Below are 23,101 nucleotides of genomic sequence, written 5' to 3' on the forward strand. Positions count from 1 at the left end.
GTGTGCCTATAAGTGGTCTTAAGGAACACCTCATTTCTACAGAGCTTGTTGCAATATAGATAATGTATATTGTTAGTGGTTACCAATTCAGATTTAGTTTGATAAAAGCACACCTCAATGGGAAACACTTGCCACAGATTTGGATTCAGAAAAGAGATAAGAGACCCTCAAAAAGAAAGAAAAAGATGAGATTAGTAATGAATATATTCATTCCTTTTTATAAGCTAGCAAATATGTTTAATACAGCTATTGGGAGAGTTGAAAACCCTTAGAGAAAGATACTGCTCCATCATACAAATAATGAGAGATAAAAGTATTGGGGGAAGTCCACACACCAGCCCACCCCAATGTCCTCCAGCAGGTTGTTTATGACATAGAAATATGATAAATCTGATAAAACATAGCTCACAGAAGTCACCTTGCCTCCAAAAAAAAGAGTCCAGAAGAAGCAATATGGATCAATTTTAATATTTACTCCATCAATGTAACTCAGGATAAATCCTGAGAAACTAAAAATGCACAATAAATAAAATGCCATTATCTAGCACATTTTAAAGCTTTTATATATACATATATACAACTTAACACCTCAAGGCCCTCACTAGACATAAAAAACAATTAAAATGATTAGGATCGATTAGTCATAGCTGTGAGAAATAGGAGTCAAATCTAAAAGCTGGACAGTTACAAAAATCAAAGGCTGAAGAAAAGGGCCTCACATAACTTACAGAGAGCAGCAGCAGGTAGAAAAATGCCCTCCAACAATATACTAGCCAAAAGAGTAGGGAAAGTACAGAAGCTGGCAATCGAACCAATGGTTACAGCTTATCAACTGATGTGGCAATCACTTCCAAAAACATGTAGGGATGATAAATATGCACATAGTTAAGGTCTGACAAATCCCAGAAAATTTTGATCTTTTCAATTTGATCACAGTCTCCATTCCAAAAACTCAATTATAGGAACAGATCCATGGATCTTTTCCATGAAAGTCTCCATATACTTCCACCTGATGATTGTAGGTCAAAGCATATTTTGGTAAACATGTCAGAAAAGGCATACTCATCCCTTCATTTAACTAAGCATTAAACCTCTGAACATGAAACTGCAATACCCTGGAATAAATAGACAACTAAGTAATTACCCTCAGTGCAGATCCAGACTCAAAAGCAGATGTGGAAAACCCAAACTTCACACACTTAACATACCAGAGGAGAACCCAATAGGATAAAGGAAAATACTGGAAAAATTGAATCTAAATTATCTACAGTCCAGGACATTCCATAAGTGCAGCCTTAAAGCCCCCCTTTGAGCAACACTACTGAATCAATGTAGTCTCCATCTAACTATGAATAACATCACAGACAATCTCAACTAAGAACAATTTTCCCTCCACTGACTTGCAAGCAATATTAGCTGTCAAACCCGACTGTCCCCTTGCTGAATAAATTAATTTGGGAATTTGTAAAGGAATTTTTTTAAACAAAATTCAAGGTATCTCCAAAGGTTGTTCTACAAAGTAGTAGTAAATGCTTTGTCAAGAAAAAGCGACAATATTATCTGAAGGATGCATTTAGATATAATAATAAGATAGAAGGCACATTGACATAAGTAAAGAGTATCATGAGACAAACACTGCATAGGGCAAGTAAGTGGGAAATAGAAGACTGGATCAAGTGAAAACAAATCAGACAAATCGTTGAATAGGCAAAGTAACTGCTATAGTGTAAATGTAAATAGGTTTGTTTTGGAAATGCAACTAACCTAGCTCTATACACTGGATTGTGTTAACACACACAGCTGTTCATACCTAGTTAAACTTCAAACAAAATTTATGTGCATAATGCAGCACAGAGATGCAGCTTGTCCATGATAGAAAGTGTGACTAGAACAGCATTATGAACCAATAACAAAAGCACACTTTTCCTAACATTTTTCAGTCCCTTTTGGTGGATTGTACCAACAACTCTTGTACAAACTACAACCATTTTTTCTAAAAAGACCAAGGGTTATTTCTGTGAGTGGTTCAAATTTGAGTTCTTAGTTAAGGAATTTATCAATGATTTTGGTTGAAGATCAGAGTCAGCATTATTTGTGGAGTGTAAGTATGAATAAATGTACAGTAGACTGTGATGCTGTTTCGGGTAAGGATCTGTTCCAGTCATCCATAACATAGGAGGATTGCAGTTGGTCACCTGAGAAAGTTTTTAGTCATCTTCAACAACTACATCTGAAAATCTAGTGATGATCATATTGCAGTATTTGATCACTCTTGTAATATACCCATTATTCTAAACAGCACTTTGTTTTTGTAGTAATAGGGCATTAATTACCTTGGATCTAAAGATTGCACTATGACACAAAACTGAAATCCCTAAATGTCAACAAACATATTAAAAAAATGACAAGAAAAGACTACAGCATTACAATAAGAAGGCTTAACCAACTGTTATAATCAATATGGATACAAAGTAGACCTATGGCAATGTAAATAATGTATGGAAAAAGCTCGAGGAGAAGACAGGCAGATCTACTTCTTATATGACATTTAGGGGAGAAGTCAGAGACAGAGAGAGAAAGCCTTCATTGTCATGAAAATCTAAGATAACTATATATTGGGGTGTGACAGTAAAATTTCCAAGTCTCAAGTGTTTTCATAAAAAGCTGTTGGGTGAACATACCATCTCTACAACTGAGTAATTGGAAGTGTTTAAATACATTGTCTATACAAAACAAAGGCAATGATCTACATCAGTCCAGTCCACTTACTGAACAATTTGTTATCACTGATGCAAAATAATCTCAAACAGGAGATGCAAAAACAATATAGTGTCCTCTGAAATTGCTTACATTGTATCTCAACCACCATTTTAGGGTTGACCAAAGTCACCTACAGCAACATAAAAGGTATTTGGTGGTAATAATAACACAATGGGACAACTATGGTTTTAAAGCAGATCTGCATTTATTTCAGCTGTTACATAAATGACATTATTAAGTAAGAATAATGGGTGTTATGAGAACTTTAAAGCCTATTCATGACAGTTTTCATGACTTAATACTTTGGATTACAGACTAATACTCAAAAAAAAAACATCATGTAGCATTGCATTAACAAAATCAGATATTTATTTATTCTAAACATATACAAATGAACAAAAGATGTACAAAATAAGAACTTTCAGTTGAACCAACTATGAGAATGTTGAAAGGTAATGACACTAATGTCTTCTTAACGTGCATCAAACACAATTACTGGGAAAGAGTTGAGGATAATTAGTCAATCTTTTTCAGATAACTTAAAGACAATACACAATAAGAATGCTAAAACTAACCAGCACAAATTACTGTTTCATTATCATTAGTAGTCACCATTCTTTTGTAATTAGAAAATGTTAAAGCAAAGGATACATCTTTTAGTTCTTTTCTTGTACATAATTCTGTAACCACATTCTCTACAACGGATTGGGTCTCTAGGTTTGATGTCATTTTCTTGATGGCAATCTAAATGGGAAACTTGTATTGCAAATAAACTTTCAAAATTGTTGAAAACATCAATGCTTAGTCATTAATTATTTTAATAGCAACAACTAATAGAAAGAATAAGCCAGCTACAACTAAATATAAAGTTCCTAATAAGGCATGAACAAGAGAAAATTAGAGAGTAAAGGAAATGAAGACGCAAATTAAATATTATAATTAGTGTAGGAAGCAAACTAAAAAACAAACTACTAAGTTTCCTGTTTTCATTAAAAGGAAAAAAATATTTACTCTAAAATTATCAAGACTGAAACCAAAAGAAGAATGAAAAAAGTTTTTTTTGAGAATTTGTAGACATGAGAATGGAATGCCTTTCCGTGACATTTTGTAACTTATCAACACCTCAGATGAACACGATATTAAGGATGACTTTTTGAGACTGTAAATAATAAAAAATACTCATATTTTTCATGTTCAACGTACAGTATATCACATTCACTTGAGACATTTACACTACAAAAAGAATAAAGTCTGAAGGACTGAATAATAAAACACTTCAGCTACTATGAACATAAAGAAGTGAGCAATGATACTGTTTAACTGTTACAGCAATACAGTAACATTCCAGTTTAACAGTAAAATACACAAAAAAATGTAAAGCTTTACTTTGTATGATAAAAAAAACGTTTTTTCAACTTCCAGCACACAGGATGGTACAGTACAGGACAAATCATTTCATGTTTGTCTGTACCTTCTCATATCACCTGTAATAAAACTCATCTGAAATAATGTCATAAAAACATTATTAAATGTGGATTATTTGTGTCTCAACACAAAATATAATACACTAAGTTCAGAGTTGAATAATAACTTCAGTGCAATAATTATCAAGATTTATTTTATTGTGATAATTATTTGTTACTATAAAACTGGCATAACCGAAACTCTTTCACATTTGACAGAAGGCTGAAAAAAAAAAATCAATAGAATATATGACTATTGTTTAATTAAATACCTAAACTTGGAGCCAAAAGTATTAAAGATGTAAACTAATGGTTGTCAAAGTTCACAATTTTGTGAGTAATTTTTGGGATCTTTTTAATTTTGACACAATATTGTAAATAAAATTTCATAGCAGACTAATCAAATTCATTGCTTTCCACAACACATTGCTTCACTTACAAAACAATTATTGTTAATAATGGCTACATTAATAAGTTAATGGTCTAAGAGAAAAAGAACAATAAGAAACTAGGTTGGTCAACAACAGATATCTAAAACTTTGGCAGTCTTCACTTTCTCTTACAGAAACCAATGCCATATAATGCAAGTCCTCTAATAATTAATGTAATAAGCTAACATGTCAAGATTAGGATAAAGGCATAAAACGTAAGTTTCAAACTTTTTCTGTAAACAAACATCTTCATATATCAATGCAAAAAAATTTCAGTATATTAAAATATCTTGTGTTTGCTTATTTTGTAATGGGAACCTATAAAAATAATTAATGTTCTTGAACTTGGTTTACAATGCAAGTATCAATAATTTAATTACAAGCTTAAAGTAATAAAAATTAAATTGTGTATTCATTTTAGAACTTCAAAATAAAGCTACACAAAGAACTGTTTATGAATAACAGTCCCTAACTTTGAAATAACAAACTAGAAGGAAAACAAGAACTATGGGATTAGTTGATAAGTCCAATTTTGTTACCCAAAGTGACCAAAGTTTCTATAACAGCTTTTAATGTTTTGTGCATTTTCACAACATTTTGCAAGCTTTCAGTAAACAGTAAGTCTTTTGTCTAGAAATTTCAGATTTTTAATTAAGTATTGTCACTAAATATTTTCTTTGAAAATAAGAAGTCAGTGGTGACTACTGTAAGTGTAAAGGTTTTATGTAAATATTAAAAACTTTGTTTTCAGTAAATCGTCATTGGTTAATTTATTATTTTATATACTCTAATTCTATATTCATTTGGTCAATTTGACCAACCTTGTAACCACATAAAATATTAAAAATCTAAATTACCTCTGTCTACAATAATTATAAATTGTAGTTAAACATAATTACTTATCATAAATAGATTAAGGTTCTCATGATAGCATACATCTGTTTGTTTAATTTTATTGCCCTTTAATGGATGTCTAACTAATCATCCAGCCACATAAGTTATAAATCACTTGTTGAACATGCAATGTTCACACATCTTCAGTGATTCAGATTTCTACATTTCCAAAACCTATCAGATCTTAAAATTAAGGGGTGTTCAGGAGTCAATAATTTCCAAACAATGCTGACAAGCCCATAAAATGTGGAACAGGCACAGCAGTGATAGTGCCAGAGCAGACAGATTTAGCTGGGTGTTGGCAAGCTCCTTCCCGCAAATATCAACATGGCCCAGGATCCAGAAAAACTGAATAGATCATAAAGAGAAATAAGCCAGTCAGTTTTGAATATCAGCAAGAATAGGGTGTAAAATAATGTGAAGCAATTCCAGAGCCAGTAGAGAAGTAAGAGAGTCAGTATAAATAGTGTAATTTGAGTACAGCTTAGCTTCTATGTGATCCAGGACAAGAGAAACGGTGCACAGTTTAAAAGTGAACACAGAAGCTGTAGAGGGGATTCTGTGCACAACCACCAAACCATAAAAACCATGACAGAGCCCACACTATCACCCAACTTCAAGCCATCTGTATAAACAGGAATGGAAAGATGGTTCAAAGAATGTTCAGAAAATAACACAGTATTTCCAGTCATGAGTGTCTGCTTTTCTCAGATGACTTAAAGATAGGTCACATTTGGAGATTGTAATAAGCCTTGGTGGGAGAGGCTGACCAGTGGATACAGCAATGTTATCCAAGGACAGATCCAATTCATCCAACTGTGCCTGGATATGAAGGCTAAAAAAAGCAATGGCAGATCATCTGTTCTGAAAAAGCATGACCCACCAAGGAAGGAAAACACAACCCTAGGTGGGATGCTTTGGTAAGGAACAAACTTTTGAAGCATATAACAAAGACAGTTACAAATGGCAGAGGTGCAAAGAAGGTTCATGAGAATTTGTATAAGCTCTGAAATTAGGAAGTGCATAAAGCCTGGTGTAGAACCTAAGTCCCTGATGATGAACAGGGTCCAGCATCTTTAAGGCCAAGGTCCTGGCAGAGCCAAAGACCAGTGATCCACAGTCTAGTTTTGATCAAAAAAAGAGCACAATATATCATTTGCACAGAACATTCATCTGCTCCCTAGGTAATGGAAGAGAGGACATAGAGAATGTTCAGCACTCTAGTACATTTGACCCATAGCTTCTTGATATGTGGTATCAAGGTCAGCTCACAGTCAAAGATAAGCCCCAAGAACCTTGTCTCCAGGATCACAAGCAGCACAACTTCACCAATACAGAGTTCAGGACCAGGGTTAATACCCTGTTGACAGTACAAGTGCATGCAAACTGTTTCAGAGAGAGAGAAGTTAAAACCATTTGTTGTGATCCACTTCCTTTACAAGTGTTTGACAACTGTAAAGAGATGTGAAAATCATTGACATAGAACCCATTTGCTCTATGTTGTTCAGTGATGGCATTAATATCTATACTGAAAAGTGTAACACTCAGAACACAGCCCTGAGGGACTCCAAGTTCCTGTAAAAGAGAACAGGAAAGTGTCAAAACCACACGAACTTGGAATCACCTGTCCATTAAAAAATATTTAATAAAAATGGGCAAATGGACACTTAACCCATATATATGGAGGTCTTGCAAAATGACATAACTCCATGTTGTATCATAAGCCTTCTCTGATTGATGTTTCAAGTTAAATCAGGTGGTCCATGGTGGAGCTATGTTGTTGGAACCCACATTGAGTGGGTGAGAGCAGGTTGTTTGATTTGAGGAACCACACAAGATGAGCATTAACCATCCTCTGTAAGGTTGCACAAAGACAGCTTGTCAAAGCAACTGGGCAGTAGTTTGAAGAAATCTTGGGATCCTTCCCAGACTTAGAGAAAGGTAGGACAATAGCCTGATGCTCCAGGTATCAGCTACTTCATAGCAATTTGAAAGCAAGATTGAGAGGGGACCACAATTATATTGCCCACTAATCTTTCGATTCTTATCCCATACGACTTTGAAACTGCTGATGAAAGATATGCTGGTTGAGAACTTAATCAAAGAGTCCTTCTGGCTTTGCCATTTAACCAAGTTGGAAAGTGATGTGGTGTGAGAGTGTGGGATAGCCACAAAAAGTACCCAGGCCCATTTTTGAGCCCTCTCTCATGTCATGAGGCAGGCAGGATTCCATCATGGACGAGGGTATCATAGAAAACATGTTGAGATTTTTGGAATACATTGAGCAGTTACCTGTATAATACAGTCAATTACTGCTGCCACACAGTCGTTCATTGATGGCTTACAGACGATGGCAGGATCAAGTTCTGCGAGAGCAGTGAAAGAGGGCCAGTTTGCTTGATCCAGCTTCCACAGAAGCACACACATCAGGTAGCATCAACTACGACCAGTCTATCTCAAAATTATGGGAAAATGATCACTGCCTTATAGGTTACTGTCAACCCTCAATGAAAAGTGGGAGAATAGTAAAGGGGAGCAAATTGAGAGATCAACAGCAGTAAAGGACAGACTAGGTGCCTGTAAATAGGTATAAGAAACACTATTGAAAAGAGAAAGGTTGGGATCAGATAGTATAAGCTCTATGGGGCAACCCTTCCCATCAATATCAGCACTTCCCCAGAGGGGATGACGTACATTAAAGTCCCTCATGATTAAAAAGTGAAACAGCTACTGTTCAATGAGAGGTCTGATTGATCATAAGTCTCTCCAGACAACACGTAGAGAGAACAGACAGTGATGGTATAATCCAAGGAAACATGCATGGCTCTGGCCTCCAAGGGTGTATCAAGTGGCAAAGACAGGGTGGTCACATGCTGATCAACCAACAATGCCACTCCTCCATGCACTTGTCTATCACACAGCTTATCATTTCTGTACAAATAAAACTGCTGAAAGGTGACTGTATCAGCAGTTTTCAAAAATGTTTCCTGTAAGGAATGATGTACAGGATGGTAGGAAGCAATCAGTGTGTTGATGTCATCCAGCTTAGAACGTAAATCTCAATAGTTCCATTGTATCAAAGTAGCCATTTTTATTTTCATGTAGGTAAACTGGGTGAAGAACCCTTCTGTTTACATCTTTTTTCTTACTGTCCTTATTCGAGGGAGATCTATCAACCTCCATGGCTCCTGCCCTAGTTTGATTGTGCAGGTCATCGCTGTTGGAAGGGGATTCCAGTGACTGAGGATGTGAATGAATGATCATTTTGCATCTTGGGGTGGGAGAAAATATATCTGAAGAAATGCCTGTACCCGGAACCAACAGATGTGGATCTTGGGGTTTGTTGAAATATATGTAAGGGACAGAAATGGGTGTTGAAGTTGAGTCATCAACTTTTTTAAACCATGGAGGTCAAAAGACTTTTCATTTGTTTTGAGAATGATTCTTTTCCAGGCACAGAGAGATCTGTCTGCATTCCCACTGTAGTTGTGGAATGAAGTGCAGCAGCATATGTCCGAGAAGAAGTAGTGGACATCAATTTTCAAGCCTCAGGATAAGTAATGTTATGAATTGTTTTCAAATGGTGCACCAATTTTTCTTCCAACCATTTGGGACAAGAATGAAAGTAGGATGGGTGAGATCCATTGCAGTTGATGCAATGAGGGTCCATTTCATGCTCATAAGCATTGTGGTCCTTTCCACTTCAATGAGCACATATCAAGGAACCACGACATGATGTCTTTGAGTGACAAAACCACTAGACACTGGAAACATCCGAGGGTTTGGTATGTATGGCCATACCTTGCAATTAAGATAATCTGTCTTGATGGTGGCAAGTAGATGCAGTGGTGCACATGTCAGAATGAGGACAATGGTCAGCATCATAATTCCATCTTTGCAAGTGGAGATACACCTCACTGCAAAATCTCCTTGCATGGAGAAACCAGCAAGAATTTCTGACTCTGAGATGTTCTTCAATTCCCTCTCAACAATAACTCCTAGTGACAAATTCAAAGTAGCATGAGGTGTAACCTCAATAGATATATTCCCAATTGGCTTTGAATGCAAAAGGAGTTCACTATACTGAGATGTGGATGTTTCCAACAATATGTCACCAGAGTGAAGCTTCTTTACCGAGTTCAGAGAGCCAGCAAGTCCCTCTAGTCCCTTCTGAATGAAAAAGGGAGATATCTGCCATGAATGTTTGTCTGAAAGAGAATGTAGTATAAGAAAATGAAGTACAGGTGTTACAGATGTTGAAAATTGCTACTCAGAGTCTTCAAAATGTGGTAATTTACGTATGAAGTATTTTTTTCACTATTTTATTTAAGTTTTTATTTGGGGGATCCAAAATAAAAAAATATATATATTTTGGTGCCCACTGACCCCACCCACCATGGAGCCCTACAAGAGGATGCATAACAATGCCAAACAAGTACACTGCAGCCACACCAGGGTCTGATGAGCACTAAACCCAAACACCAGCATCTAATACAATGTCCACAACATCTGCTGAGAACATCCAACACTGGTACTTGGTTGACCCCAGCCCAAGTGGACCAACTGATTAACCCTAAAGGGGCCACCCTAAGGCTCCCCATCTTCAGGAATTCAAAGCCAAAGTGGTGTGTTAAGGTTGGACTCCTCAACCACCAGAGGTCACCATGCATGGCAAACACATGGGTGGATGTTTAGATCCTAAAGGAAGTAAATTGAAAGAACAGAACCTTCCCCGAGAAGTCTCCTCACCACTTACAGGCTTCCATGCCCAAGTGACACCAACAGTGATGTAAACTTTTCTTTCATCATTTATCTTAATCAATAAATGACACTATTTGAAAGGAAAACAAAAAGAACAGATTACACATCACACTGGCAGTAATGCATCAATTTTCTTTCCTTGTTTATTTTGGTTATTAAAGGATACTAAAGAACAAAAATTTTATTATACCAGGCTTTAGGAAAAAAAATTACATGAAATAAAAATAATTCAATCCATTCATTACAGGTTGGGTAGAATTAATCCAGATCATAAAACATGTAAAAACATAATTTAAATGAAAAAACCCACTTTCAGTAATCAGATGCCAAATATTCTATCTGATCAGTGTGTGAATTATTAATGGTTAACTGCAGATTACAAAACTTTCTCATAATTTAATTTTTCTAAAAAATGCTATAACTTGGGGTTTGGATGGCTACATGCCCCTCACTGCACCAGTGATACAGCATCTACTGATATCTGAACCCTAAATGTCGTGGTACTCTGGTTGATAGAACTCTAGATAGCAATATTATCTACTACTTGAGACACAAGTGTATTGTTTCAAAAAAAACATTGACAAAGAGACTGTAAAATGTTGGGCTTAACACTAACACTCAGGAGTAACCAACTTTGGACATGAAGATTCTGGAAGTCTCATTGCTGATCTTACCTTTCTCTCTTCTGTTGGTAAGAAAGCCAGACCAGTGTGCAAAAGAAGTGACCAAGCAATTATCAATTAGTTTATAGCAAAATCTATGGTATCATACTAAATTAAAGGCTTTTCAATATCTAAAAATGTAAGTATGGTTGTATGCTTTCTGTTAAAGCTGTAGTGAATGGTTTCCCTAAGTTTAATGAGGTGGTCAGTAGTTTGTCTAAGTTTATATGCCCAATTTCTGTATGTTCCTGATAATATTAAGTTTTTTTAGTAAGCATTTAATCAATTCAGAATTAATTGCTCCTTCAACTTGCCATTTAACATGTTAATGGGTCTGTTCTTGTCAGAATTAGTTATTTTTCTCATGGATAACATTAATAATATCTGATTTCTAAACAGATGAGTAATATACAGAAATTAATAACTTATAAATTGTTATTAACTGGGTAATGACTTAATTGGACAGGTTTTCCAAAATTAAATGGTAAATTATATCAACCCCCCTAAAGGTTAATTTTGATTTGTGCCCAAGTTACAAATTGGATATATAAATTATTAGAACCAGAAAAACATGTAGAAACCAGGCAGGTCTGTGGAAAATGTTTTTGATTAACAGAAATGTGTTGATTTACATTGTTGAAGTAGTGTGTGTAAAACATGGTGAGAATTGTGATTACAAAGGTGCCTTAAATATATGAGGCAAAATGTTCACACTGTTTGTTATTCGTAGTGGCATTGAATTTTATTGATGATGTTTACGATATTTAAATTTCCACCAGAATTTGGAAGGATCAGGTTTGGATTTATCTACTAATAAGCAGAAGTTTGCTAAGTTATAATATTGTAATGCAAGTTTCTTAATAAAATACATAGCATTAATGAGTGATTTAAATGTAATGTTGAAGGTTTCCAGGAAGTCACGTATGAGTTGTCTGTGAATAATTATTAAATCATGAACTTTGGGAATACATTTCCAGAAGAGTTGGTCAGGATTTACTTTGCTAGCAATTATTCTTTGATGACTTGGGTTATGAAGATGATCACATCAGAGACAACTATCAGTTTTGGTTTGGTTGTTTATAGCTGCAATGTGGCTTGTTTATAGGCTAGTATGATCAGGACACCATAGCTTGTGAATTTTACATGTAAAAGTGTTGGTATACTCTACTCTGAGCATCTGGGAAACATTCTAAACAGTAATCCTGAATAAAAGAGAAAGAACATCTGTGGAAATAAATGCTACTATCTTATGGATGATGTGCTAGAATACATTAAAACTTTCTGTAAATTAGGAATTCTATGCATAAAACTTGGAATCTAGTGTAGCCTGCTACAGCTATTCAATAATTGGATTAGTTCGTTTTCAGTTTTTCTGTAAAAATTTAATTTATTATGTAAACAAATTATTAAAAATTTAAATTGCAAGATAGAAGACAAAAATGGCTATATAATCAAATGGTTAAATCTCTTATTTCCAGTAAAAGTGTTGGTCCTTTGGTGATAAAATGTATTGATGCTTTTCAGGAATTGTTTTTTTAGCCTATGTTCTACAAAACATGTTTCCATTAATAAATATAAAATAAAAACTGTAGAATAATGGAACTTCCATAAATTTGGCACTATGGCCTGATTTGAGTTATATTAAATGCTTGCCCAATGAACAGACTGACCAATCATGAGGTGGTATTCTGGAAACTATTATTGGTTTATTACCAAAAGGTATATTAATTGAACAGCAACAGATTTCAGTTTGACTGAAACATCTGTATAGAACAATTATTACCTGTTCAATGGTAATAGTTTTATTTATATTTTCTTCATTATTAACAGTATAATACTCTACAAAAAATTCAAAAATTCATTCTCTTCTCGATATATCTTACAGAATATACACCAGTTTCCATATGCAGTCACTATCCCTCTTCTACTTGCCCCTGCAATGAGTTTTCCTGATTTCCCTTTTCATACTCGATCCAGTTATCTTTTTCTTTCCTATTGCATCCCTTTTCAGACAGTTGACATTTTGCCCTCTTCATTTAAGAAAATTTTTAACTTTTAGGTAGTTTTTGTGTGACTTGTGTGACTAACGTTTTCTGTGATGAATGAATATTTTATGGCAGCATTGGTCTGTTATGGGTAAACTTATCTGTAAATACAATACCCTCATGCAACAATAATGTAATCTCAAAACAATTCTTTATTTTTGATTAACAAAGGACACTATTTTAAACTCATCACCACTAAACCATTTCACAACTATACGCATCTTTCCACATGTTCCTAATTTGAGTATTTTGATAATTACAGATTAAATATTTTTTTTAATCACAAACACCTGTTCCAGGATATCAAAAGAACTCACTGCTACAAAAAGTTAGTGGCAATTTAAATTACATAATTCTTCCACCTCTCCAAAAGTGTTTGATATTTTATTAACAAACTTGCATTAGCTAGGAGTATATGGGAAAAAAAAATTCTACATTGACAGTGAGAAAATTTTCTTTCATCATTTATTTTGGTCAAGAAGGAACATTAAAAAGAGAACAAAAGAATAAATTACACTGGCAATGATGCATATATTTTCATTCATTATGTATTTTGATTATTAAAGGGCATTACCTTAAAGAATAAAAAAGTTACCATTATACTTTAAGAAAGAAATAACTTAAGTGGTCTGAACAAAGGATAATGGTTTGACTTTTCCCCTCTGAAATCTGAGTTTGCAATAAAATAATTTGACTTGATATATTTAGTTTTACTTTAATTTATATAAAATCTGCTATTAAAAATACAAGTTTTGGGGACCCAGCTGGCTCCTTGGTTGAACACAAGTTTGAAATTATGAGTGACAAATACACATACATAACTTATGACAGTAACAAAAAGTGCTGAAATTGAATCATTTATACATAAAATACACAATTTTTAAAATGTTGTCCATATGGGAGAAAAAGGTTGATGTAAAAGAAAAGTAAATACTAAAATGCAAAAATAATTCAAATCAGATTAAATACTATGAAAATTGTATTTCTCTAAGTGTTTCCAAGATGTGTAAACTAATAAAACGTGTTGCAAAAAACATCTTTGTATGTGTTTGTAGATGAGGTAAAGGATTCAATTCAGGTTAAACGTGAAGCATATAATGGTATAAATTTTAATGAAGTAAAAGTGATAAGCAACAGTGAAAACAGTAGATTTAATATATAAATATACAGGGTTCTCCATGCTCCAATGCATCAAATTATGGTATAAACATTATAAAGCTAAACTGAAACACTATTTTTAATAAAAATCCTTAATACAATTTATCAAGCCCCTGGTTGCATTCTTCAGGGACACAAACCTATTACTGTGCATACATTATAAAATATTAAAGTGAAATTTGACTATTCAGCAATAACACTAAATATTCATTAAAAAATTGCTTTTTCCTTACGATGTCAATATTAAACCAATTTTTCCCACATGTAGTACAACCCTGGTCCTACAATTTTGTTTTTTGCTACTAATATACCATCTTATAAACTTTACCAACAGATATTTGTATAAATGAAAATTTAATATTATAATTTCACATCAATGTAATTTTATAAATGTTTAAATACAAAGTACACCACTTTCCACACTAATTATTTTTATAATTAACTATATTTTTTTTACATTAATATTATTTCACAATGTTACAACATAGATGTATAAACATTATGAATGTGTAGGGTTTACACTTAGCTTTGAAGTATAGTAAGGTATTTTAAGCTGCTTTACTCACCCCCACAGATGTATATCATAGGTTGTTTACTTGAACCTTGGTCTTTACTTGTGCCCTCCATACTTAAAATGTTTTTGAAAAATTACACCTAGGAAAATCAAAATCAGTTTAGCAACACTATTTACATATCTAGAATAACTTAAACTTATGGTAAAATAAAAATTTAAAAGTCAATGAAGAATCTGTTCAGTTTCAGAATTAATAACCGTTTTATTAATTGTAAATTTCTCATTGAAACGTTTTACTGCAACAAATACAAGACAAAATCCAGACAATTATGTGAAAACCTAATTACTCTTTCACTGTTACTACTGCAATAAGACTAGTTTCAGTGAATTCATAGCTCAGTCCTCAAACCAAACATATTTTTTTACATTCCATCACTACAAGTCCACTGTACTTTTCTGTTTTGTTTTTCCAAGCAGTGATGGTGAACTATTAATTTGACAAACTAATTACTGAAAAGGGAAAATCAAAACAAAGCATAAATTAGGCTTCAAGTGATTCATGGATTGCTTCTTCAAAGTTACACCTTTCAGTATGAAAAAGTTCACAACTAATTTATCCTCTACTCGACTGACACATTATGAATAGTAGCAGATTGTTTAAATATAAAAAAGTATTAATAATAGCAAACTCTGCTGTTTTTTGGTTTGTTTTGCAGAGAACTGATTTAAATAAAAAAAATAATATAGTAGTTATCTAACAGATAACATCTTATGAAAACTGAAGATCATCCAATCCCCCAAAAATTTACATTTTTGAAATAAATCATAAGAAATGACTACAATAAAAAAATACTGGTTGGTTTATTTGGCGTTTTACGGAGCAAAGCAACTAGGCTATCTGCACCAAACATCTGGTAAAAAGTTAAAATTAAAGTAAAATTATTAAAATTTATAAAAAGGAATCAAAGTAAAACTTTTTAATTAAAAATTTAAATAGCATTAAATCCAATTTAGAAACTCCAAGAAACTCCAAGTTCCTGTAGAAAAGAGCAAGAAAGTGTTCAATCCACACAAACTTTGAATTGCTTATCCAATAAAAATGGGCAGTGACCACGTAACCCATATAAGAGTATCGTAAGCCTTCTCAAGGTCAAAGAATATTGTCACAAGATGTTGTCGCTTGAGAAAAGCTTCTCTGATCGATGTTTCAAGTTCAATCAGATGATCTGTGGTGGAGCCCTGTAGTCAAAACCCACATTGAATGGGTGAGAGGAGATAGTTTGATTCAAGGAACAAACAAGACTAGCATTAACCATCTTCTCAGAGATCTTACAGAGATAGCTCATCAAAGCAACTGGACAATAATTTGAAGGAATCTTGGAATCTTTCCAAGGTAGGACAATAGCCTGGCACCAGGCATAAGGAAAAACATTCTCCTGCCAGATCCAGTTAAAAACAAATCAGAATAATAACAAAAGCAGAAGATACATGGTGCAACATCTCAGTATATATCATCAGGTCCAACCAATGTACTGCCAGACCAATGAAGGGCCAGTTTAAATTCCACCAGTGTAAAGGAGCAATTATATTCAGAGATGATCAGCCCAAAAGAAAAGAGGTGATCACTCTGTCCTAGTCTTGATGGCTAAGAAAGTGAAGGAAGAAGCAGAAGTGCTAGTTGCCTGGGAAAAGCTCTCACCAAGAAGATCAGTGATGTTCCGGTCATCAGCTACTTTCTGTCCATCAGAGAGCAAGATCGAAAGAGGAACAAAATTACACTACCCACTGACCTTTTGAATCTTGTCCCATATGGCTTTGAAACTGGTGGTAGAAGAGATGCTAGTTGTGAACTTAATCTAAAATTCTTGAAAGTGATGAGGTTTGAGAGCGTGGGACACCTAGCAAAAGTGTCTCAGGTCAGTTTTCAAGCCTTCAGTGCCATGTGGCAAGAAGAATTCCACAACGGATGAAGATATCATGGAAAACATAGAGGTTTTATGAATACATTGAATAGCTGCCTGTATAATACAGTCAGTAACTGCTGCCACACAGTCGTCTATTGATGGCTTACAGACAATGGCAGGATCAAGTTATACAAAAGCAGTGAGAAACAGGGCCAATTGGCTTGATCCAACTTCTGCTGGGGCACAAGGGTTGGGTGGCATTTCTTATGGCCAGTCTCTCTCAAAATGAAAGGAAAATGATCACTGACCCATGGTTTACTGTCATGGTAGGAAGCAATAAATGTTTTGATGTCATCCAGATTAGAACGTAAACCTCAACAGTTCCATTGTGTCAAAGTGGTCATTTTTATTAATATGCAAGGAAATTGGGTGTAGAGCCCTTCTGTTTATGACCACGTCTTTTTTCTTTATTCAAGAGGGGTCTGTCGACATCCATGGATCCTGCCCTGGGTTGATTGAGTAGGTCTCTCTTGTTGGAAGAGGATTCCAGCAGCTTAGAACATGAATGAATGATGTACCTAAGGAAATGCCTGTACCTGGAACCAAAGAAAGTGGATATTGGGGTCTGCTGAAATGAATGTTAGGGACAGAGATGTGTATTGACAATGATTTATCAACATTTTTAACCATGGACTTCAAAAGACTTTTCATATGGTTTGACAATGGTTCTTTCGGTAGCACAGAGATCATCCATCTACACTCCCACTGTAGTAATGGAACGAGGTGCAGGAATATAATCTGAGATGAAGTGGTGGACAGTAACTTTCAAGCCTCAGGATGAGCAATGTTTAGAATCATTTTTAAATGCAGCATCTCTTTTTTTCTCCCATTTAGGGCAAAAAGGAAAGTTGGATGGGCAAGAGCCATTACAATTCACACAATGAGGGTCTGTTTCACACATGTTAAGGAACCATGACATGATGTCTTTGAGTGACTGATTTAGTGTTTTGTAGCACAAAGCAGCTAGGCTATCTGCACCAAACATCTGGTAAAAAGGTAAGAGTATAGTAAATGTAGTAAAATTCATAAAAGGAAATGAAGGTAAAACAAAACAGTATTTGAAAACATAAATTGCATAAAACCAATGTTAACATCTAGTCTGCAATGTTAAGAGAGAAACTACAGTAAGAGAAGTTACAAAGGACTTTCTGTAGTAAAATGGTAATTATCATAACCCAACAGGAATACTAATAGGTAAGTACAAGAACCACCGTCAGTCACCTGAAGTTAGCCTTTCCAGTCCTGACTCCGAGTTGTGTGTCATTATGGCCATCATCAAAAAGTAAAGTACTGAAAGTTTTAAAAGACGTGTAGCAAAATTGTAATAATAACTCGCCATGATGACTAAAGGATAGTTCAAACAGCAGCGTTAGTCACCTAAAGTTGGCCTTTCCAGTCCTGGTGTCGAGTTATTTAATGTTATGGTCATTTTCTAATTTCATATCAAACAAGAGAGATTGTGATTCATAAAAGGGAACCACACTAAAAAAGGTTTATTATATAAATTTAAAACACTTAAATGACATTAAAAAGATTAATGACCTTTAAAAAACTAAAAACTTTATCAAGGTGGACAGTGTCACTATTGCCAATAATACTGTCTAATGTTACGGACAAACCTTGGGACGAACAGTGTTAAAATGGTGCCGTCGTTGAAAGTCATAATGATGGCAAAATAAAATTTGCCTTTTAGTGATCTGAGTGTTACATAGACTACACACTGGTGCATCAGTTTCAGATAAAAGAAAATGATGAGTTGAAAAACTATGACCAATACGTAGTCTTGTTAGAACAACTTCTTCCTTCGGTTCCTTACGGAAGCAAGACAGCCAAAGTCTGATATAGGGTTTTATTTGCAAAAGCTTGTTTTCGCATTGCTCACTCAAAGTCAACTGACAGCTGGCATGGAGCCGAGCCTTGAATACACGACCACAGCCCACGTATGGAATAAGCATAGTGGTGATAGTGCCAGAGCAGATAGATTTAGCTGCCGTGTCTACAAGCTCGTTCCTGCGAATACCAACGTGGCCTGGTATCCAGAAAAACTGGATAGAAGTAGATGTTAATGAGAAATGGACCAGTCAGTTTTGAATATCAGTGAGAACAGGGAGTGAACCAACGTGAAGCAATTCCAGGGCCAGTAGAGAGCTAAGTGACTCAGTTTAAATAGTGCAGTTGGAGTACTGCTTAGCATCTATATGATCCAGGGCAAGAGAAATGGCGTACAGTTCAGCAGTGAACACAGAAGATGTAGAGGGGATTCTGTGCACAACCACTAAACCACAACAAACCATGGCAGAGCCCACAGAGTCACCTAATTTAGAACCATCCATATAAATTGGAATGAAAAGATTGTTTGAAAGATGTTCAGTAAATAGAAAACGGTACTTCCAATTGGGAGTATCTGTTTTGTTCAGATGACTTAAAGATAGGTCACATTTGGAGACTGTAATATGCCAGTGGGATGGGCTGACCAGTGGATACTGCAATGTTTTCCAAAAACAGACCCAATTCATCCAACTGCACCTGGATATGAAGGCCAATAGTAGCAATGGCAGATTGTCTGTTCTGAAAATGTATGGCCCAATGAGGAAGGAAAACACAACCCTAGCTGGGATGCTTTAGTAAGGAGTGAAGTTTCAAAGCATATAGTAAAGACAGTTGCAAACAGCAAAGGTGTAAAGAAGGTTCATGAGACTCTACATATAAGCTCTGAACTGGAGAGGTGCAGAAAGCCCCAGTGCAGAGCTGAAGTCCGTAATGATGAATAGGGTACAGCATCTTTAAGGCTGAGGGTCTGGCAGAGCCATAGACCAGTGATCCATAGTAGTTTTGATTGAATAAGAGCACAATATATCTTTAGCATAGAACATTGATCTGCTCCCCAAGTGGTGGAAGAGAAGACACGGAGGATGTTCAGTGCTCTTGTACATTTGACCCGTAGCTGCTTAATGTGTGGTATAAAGGTCAGCTTACGATCCGAGATAAGTCCCAAAAACTTGGTCTCAAAGACCACAGGCAGCACAACTTCACTGATCAGGGTGAATACCCTGTTGGCAGCAAAAGTGCAAGTAAGTGATTTTAGAGAGATAAATTAAAGCCATTTGCCATGGTCCACTTCAGTACATGATTGAAAGCAGTTGGTAGCTGCCGCTCAATATATCTCATGTTCAACGACTGACACGAGATGTGAAAGTCATCGACATAGAGCCCATTTGTGACAGTGAGAGGGAGTTGTTGAGTGATGGCATTAATTTTTATATTGAAAAGTGTGACACTCAAAATACAGCCCTGTAGAAAAGAACGAGAAAGTGTGGAACCCACAAGAACCTGGAATCTCGTGTCCATTAAAATTTTTTTAATAAAAATGGGTAAATAGCCATGTAACCCATATGTATGGAGGTCACGTAAAATGCCATACCTCCCAGTTGTGTCATAAGCCTTCTCATTGTCAAAGAATATTGATACAAGATGTCATTTGAGAAAGGTTTCTCTGATTGACGTTTCAAGTGGTCTATGGTGAAGTGCTGTTGTTGGAATCCACACTGGGTAAGCAAGAGGAAATTGATTCGAGGAACCAAACCAGATGAGCATTAACCATCCTCTGCAAAGTCTTACAGAGACAGCTCATCAAAGCAATTGGATGGTAAAGGTAAAGGGTGATTTTATTAAAGTTTACAATAATCCATGGAAATTTTATGATAAAGACATCTGTTTTTTTGTGCTGTATTGTGAATACAATAGTACAAGACAATTTATAGAGGGGAGGCTAGGTTCCAGTTAAGAGTTTTACTTTTCTACAAAGTAATTGGCCAATGAAGTGGGTTGCAACAACAGTAATGAAAGCCAGCACTCGTAAGATTTTTGGAGGGGAAGCAATGATGTTTAAATTTTTACTTTTCTAAAATACAGGTATGTAACAACAGCTCTGAATTATCAAATGGTCTATTGTTTTCCATATGAGTATTTAGCTTTGATAATAAAAAAAAAACATTTGCAGTGATATTTATAGAAATTTCAAATTTAAGAACAGGTTTTTAAAGTTTTGTATAAAGAATTTGACACTGCCTACAGTGGAACACTAATACATATCCCTTTACTACAGAAAGGATATTACCACATCTTAAAATAATATGAATTGGCACTTTAAATCATATAACAAGCCTAGATTTTGGTTTTACTTTCTCTGGATTAAGAAGAATTATGGGGCCTAATTTAAATGCTAAGATAATTTCACAAGACATTCTAAAAATGAGAATTAAGAGAATGCTACTAATACTTCCTTCTTAATCTAACGATATCTAATAATAAAAAGAAAAGGCTAGGCCTCATACTTTTTTTTTTTAATATAATTATAAGAAGTATTCATTGAAGTTATAAAGTGTTTCACAGTGTTAAGTATTTAGCTAAAATTACCTACAAGTAATACACCTTTCAAGTTTTGCGTTACTAAATTAAACTTTAAAGAGAAATATAATAATGAAATAATGGATATTTTCCAAATGAAAATAGAACGAAACAATTATAACAACGCAAACTAAATCTACCACTAGCAGTACAATTATTAGTATGGAAGACACTGATATCGCTGATCAACCCCAGAACTAGTAACTGTATTACTATTAATAGAATTAATTTGTAACTTTACTCTTCGTGCTTTGTTATCGTTTTTTTTAGTGTTTCAAATATAGTCTGTAAATAACTGATGTCAATCACGCATAAATCTCTAGTATAGGCCATGTATCGTAATGTTTATAACAGTTACACAGTCATGGGTTACTTGTAGTTGTAATTTGCCTTTTTAAAATGGTGTGGTTACGATTTTTTTATAATCCTACAGTGTAACCAGTTCAACAGTTACGTTACACTTTTTAAGTTCTTACAGTGGCCATGAATATTGTGTCACACAGTAAGTGACACTAGTCTGAGTGTGAGACTAACATTGTCTTGTATTATTAACTAAGACTTGTAAAGGTGATGGTAATACGAGATGTTAAACCACGTGTAATTCTACTTAGAATAGAAAAGTGCTTCGGTTGACGTGATAAAAATGATCATACACAGACATAAATAATTCCTTCAAACAAGCATATAAATTAACATTATAAAATTAATATAAAAAATATTTTAAAGGAACTAAGCTTACTACCAACCATTTACCTTCCCACATTACACAACAAACTAATTCTCAAACATTGTTTCCAACTCTAAATATATTTGAAAACCTGGCGTTGCAAATGAACAGCTTGGAAGTCATTTACTAAAGCGATAATAATTTAAGAAAATTACTGATGAAATTCAAAGTGCATATTTAAATTGTAAATACTATTCTATTGTCGTTCTTTCGTTAGAAGATTATTTTAGATTATCTTATAAAAATAATTCAATATTCTGTGTATGTAACGAGATAATTTTTCTTATTTCATCCTTTAAAAATTTCATAAACTGGAACGCTCGTACACTGTGATAAATTGTTGTAGGCCTACTTTTACAAGTAACATTGTAAGTATTCTACATTTAAGTAAACATAATCACTGCACTTGTATAAAGCAATTCAATAAGCGCAATAATAAATACATCTCCAAATACTTCACTAATTCAACTCACTATTTTGAAATCACTATACACACTTAATGACTATCTCTTATTCACAATCTAACTTTCAGTGTAGGAAAAAAACTTAAGATCATTTTAGTCCTTTCTGAGCATTCAAGGTTCTCTAGCAAACAAAAAGTACAACAATAAAAACATTGCTTACAATGCTACCCACTTTCTTTATTATGAAATCCCGTGAGTGTTTCTAATACCAAATTAAAATGAAACGCTACATGAAATTTTCCATTCACTAAGTCTTTTTGGTGTTTTTCTACTCTGAAGTTTATGGTATAAAGATGGACCGGCATCTAGTCCATCGTTGCTAATGGCTTTCCTCTCACTGGGAATGTTTTTCGTTGGTGAGTGGTCAGGTGAATTTACTGTTGGCTCCAATGTTCATCTTCTGAAAATAGTCTCGATAGTAACTACAGGATCCTTAGTAGCCTGAGTTTCTGCAGATAACTTTTTCTTCTTAAGAGTTACCCAGTTAGCCATTCTCTCTCCAATATAATTATAAAAATATTCGTCGTTTGCTTAGGTTGCTTATTCATTTATAATCTGTGAACAATGTCATTAATAATTTTCATTAATACATATGGTTTCTTACAGCATCTGCTTGACTTTGTAGTACATCCTATATAGTGGCAGGTGTTTACAGCCATGCCATAATTTATCAGCTTTAGTATCATGGTGATTCTTCATTTCATTATTAGCTGATTTAAGTCTTTCTCGTATAAAGTCATGTATGTCATCGAGGTGTTCATTATTTTCTCTAAATATTTTGTTTTAGGTTCGTCTGAGTGATTACTCTTTAGACGACAGTACAGAAAATCCAATGACACTTTAAGCTATCT

At 34.5% G+C, this 23,101-nt stretch overlaps 1 protein-coding gene across 7 annotated transcripts; it reads right to left on the bottom strand.

The window, feature by feature from the left end:
* Positions 1–3,111: 3,111 nt before the first annotated feature.
* Polr2K (DNA-directed RNA polymerases I, II, and III subunit Rpb12) lies at positions 3,112–21,922 on the bottom strand. 7 transcript variants are annotated; one of them, XM_076505573.1, is made up of 4 exons: positions 21,813–21,922; positions 14,741–14,828; positions 3,412–3,516; positions 3,112–3,255 (listed from the first exon to the last, which is right to left on the bottom strand). In XM_076505573.1, exons 2-4 carry the CDS (start codon positions 14,799–14,801, stop codon positions 3,233–3,235), a joined length of 189 nt encoding a protein of 62 aa, XP_076361688.1. In that variant the 5' UTR covers positions 14,802–14,828; positions 21,813–21,922; the 3' UTR covers positions 3,112–3,232. The 7 variants fall into 7 exon arrangements, with proteins under 7 accessions (XP_076361688.1, XP_076361690.1, XP_076361686.1 ...); XM_076505575.1 differs by having other exon boundaries at positions 3,412–3,504; positions 21,813–21,914; XM_076505571.1 differs by having other exon boundaries at positions 21,806–21,907.
* Between the last annotated feature and the right edge of the window lie 1,179 nt (positions 21,923–23,101).

This window comes from Tachypleus tridentatus, chromosome 6 (assembly GCF_004210375.1).
Source record: "Tachypleus tridentatus isolate NWPU-2018 chromosome 6, ASM421037v1, whole genome shotgun sequence".
In the NCBI taxonomy this organism is placed as follows: domain Eukaryota; kingdom Metazoa; phylum Arthropoda; class Merostomata; order Xiphosura; family Limulidae; genus Tachypleus; species Tachypleus tridentatus.

Bases quoted from the DNA above. Each gene is read 5' to 3' on its own strand.
- Polr2K (XM_076505573.1), bottom strand. From the start codon at position 14,801: ATGGAGGGCACAAGTAAAGACCAAGGTTCAAGTAAACAACCTATGATA. The intron at 3,517-14,740 runs GTGAGTAAAGCA...TTGCAATACAAG, and splicing joins TATGATATACATCTGTGGGG to TTTCCCATTTAGATTGCCAT. The intron at 3,256-3,411 runs GTATCCTTTGCT...ACTCTTTCCCAG, and splicing joins CAAGAAAAGAACTAAAAGAT to TAATTGTGTTTGATGCACGT.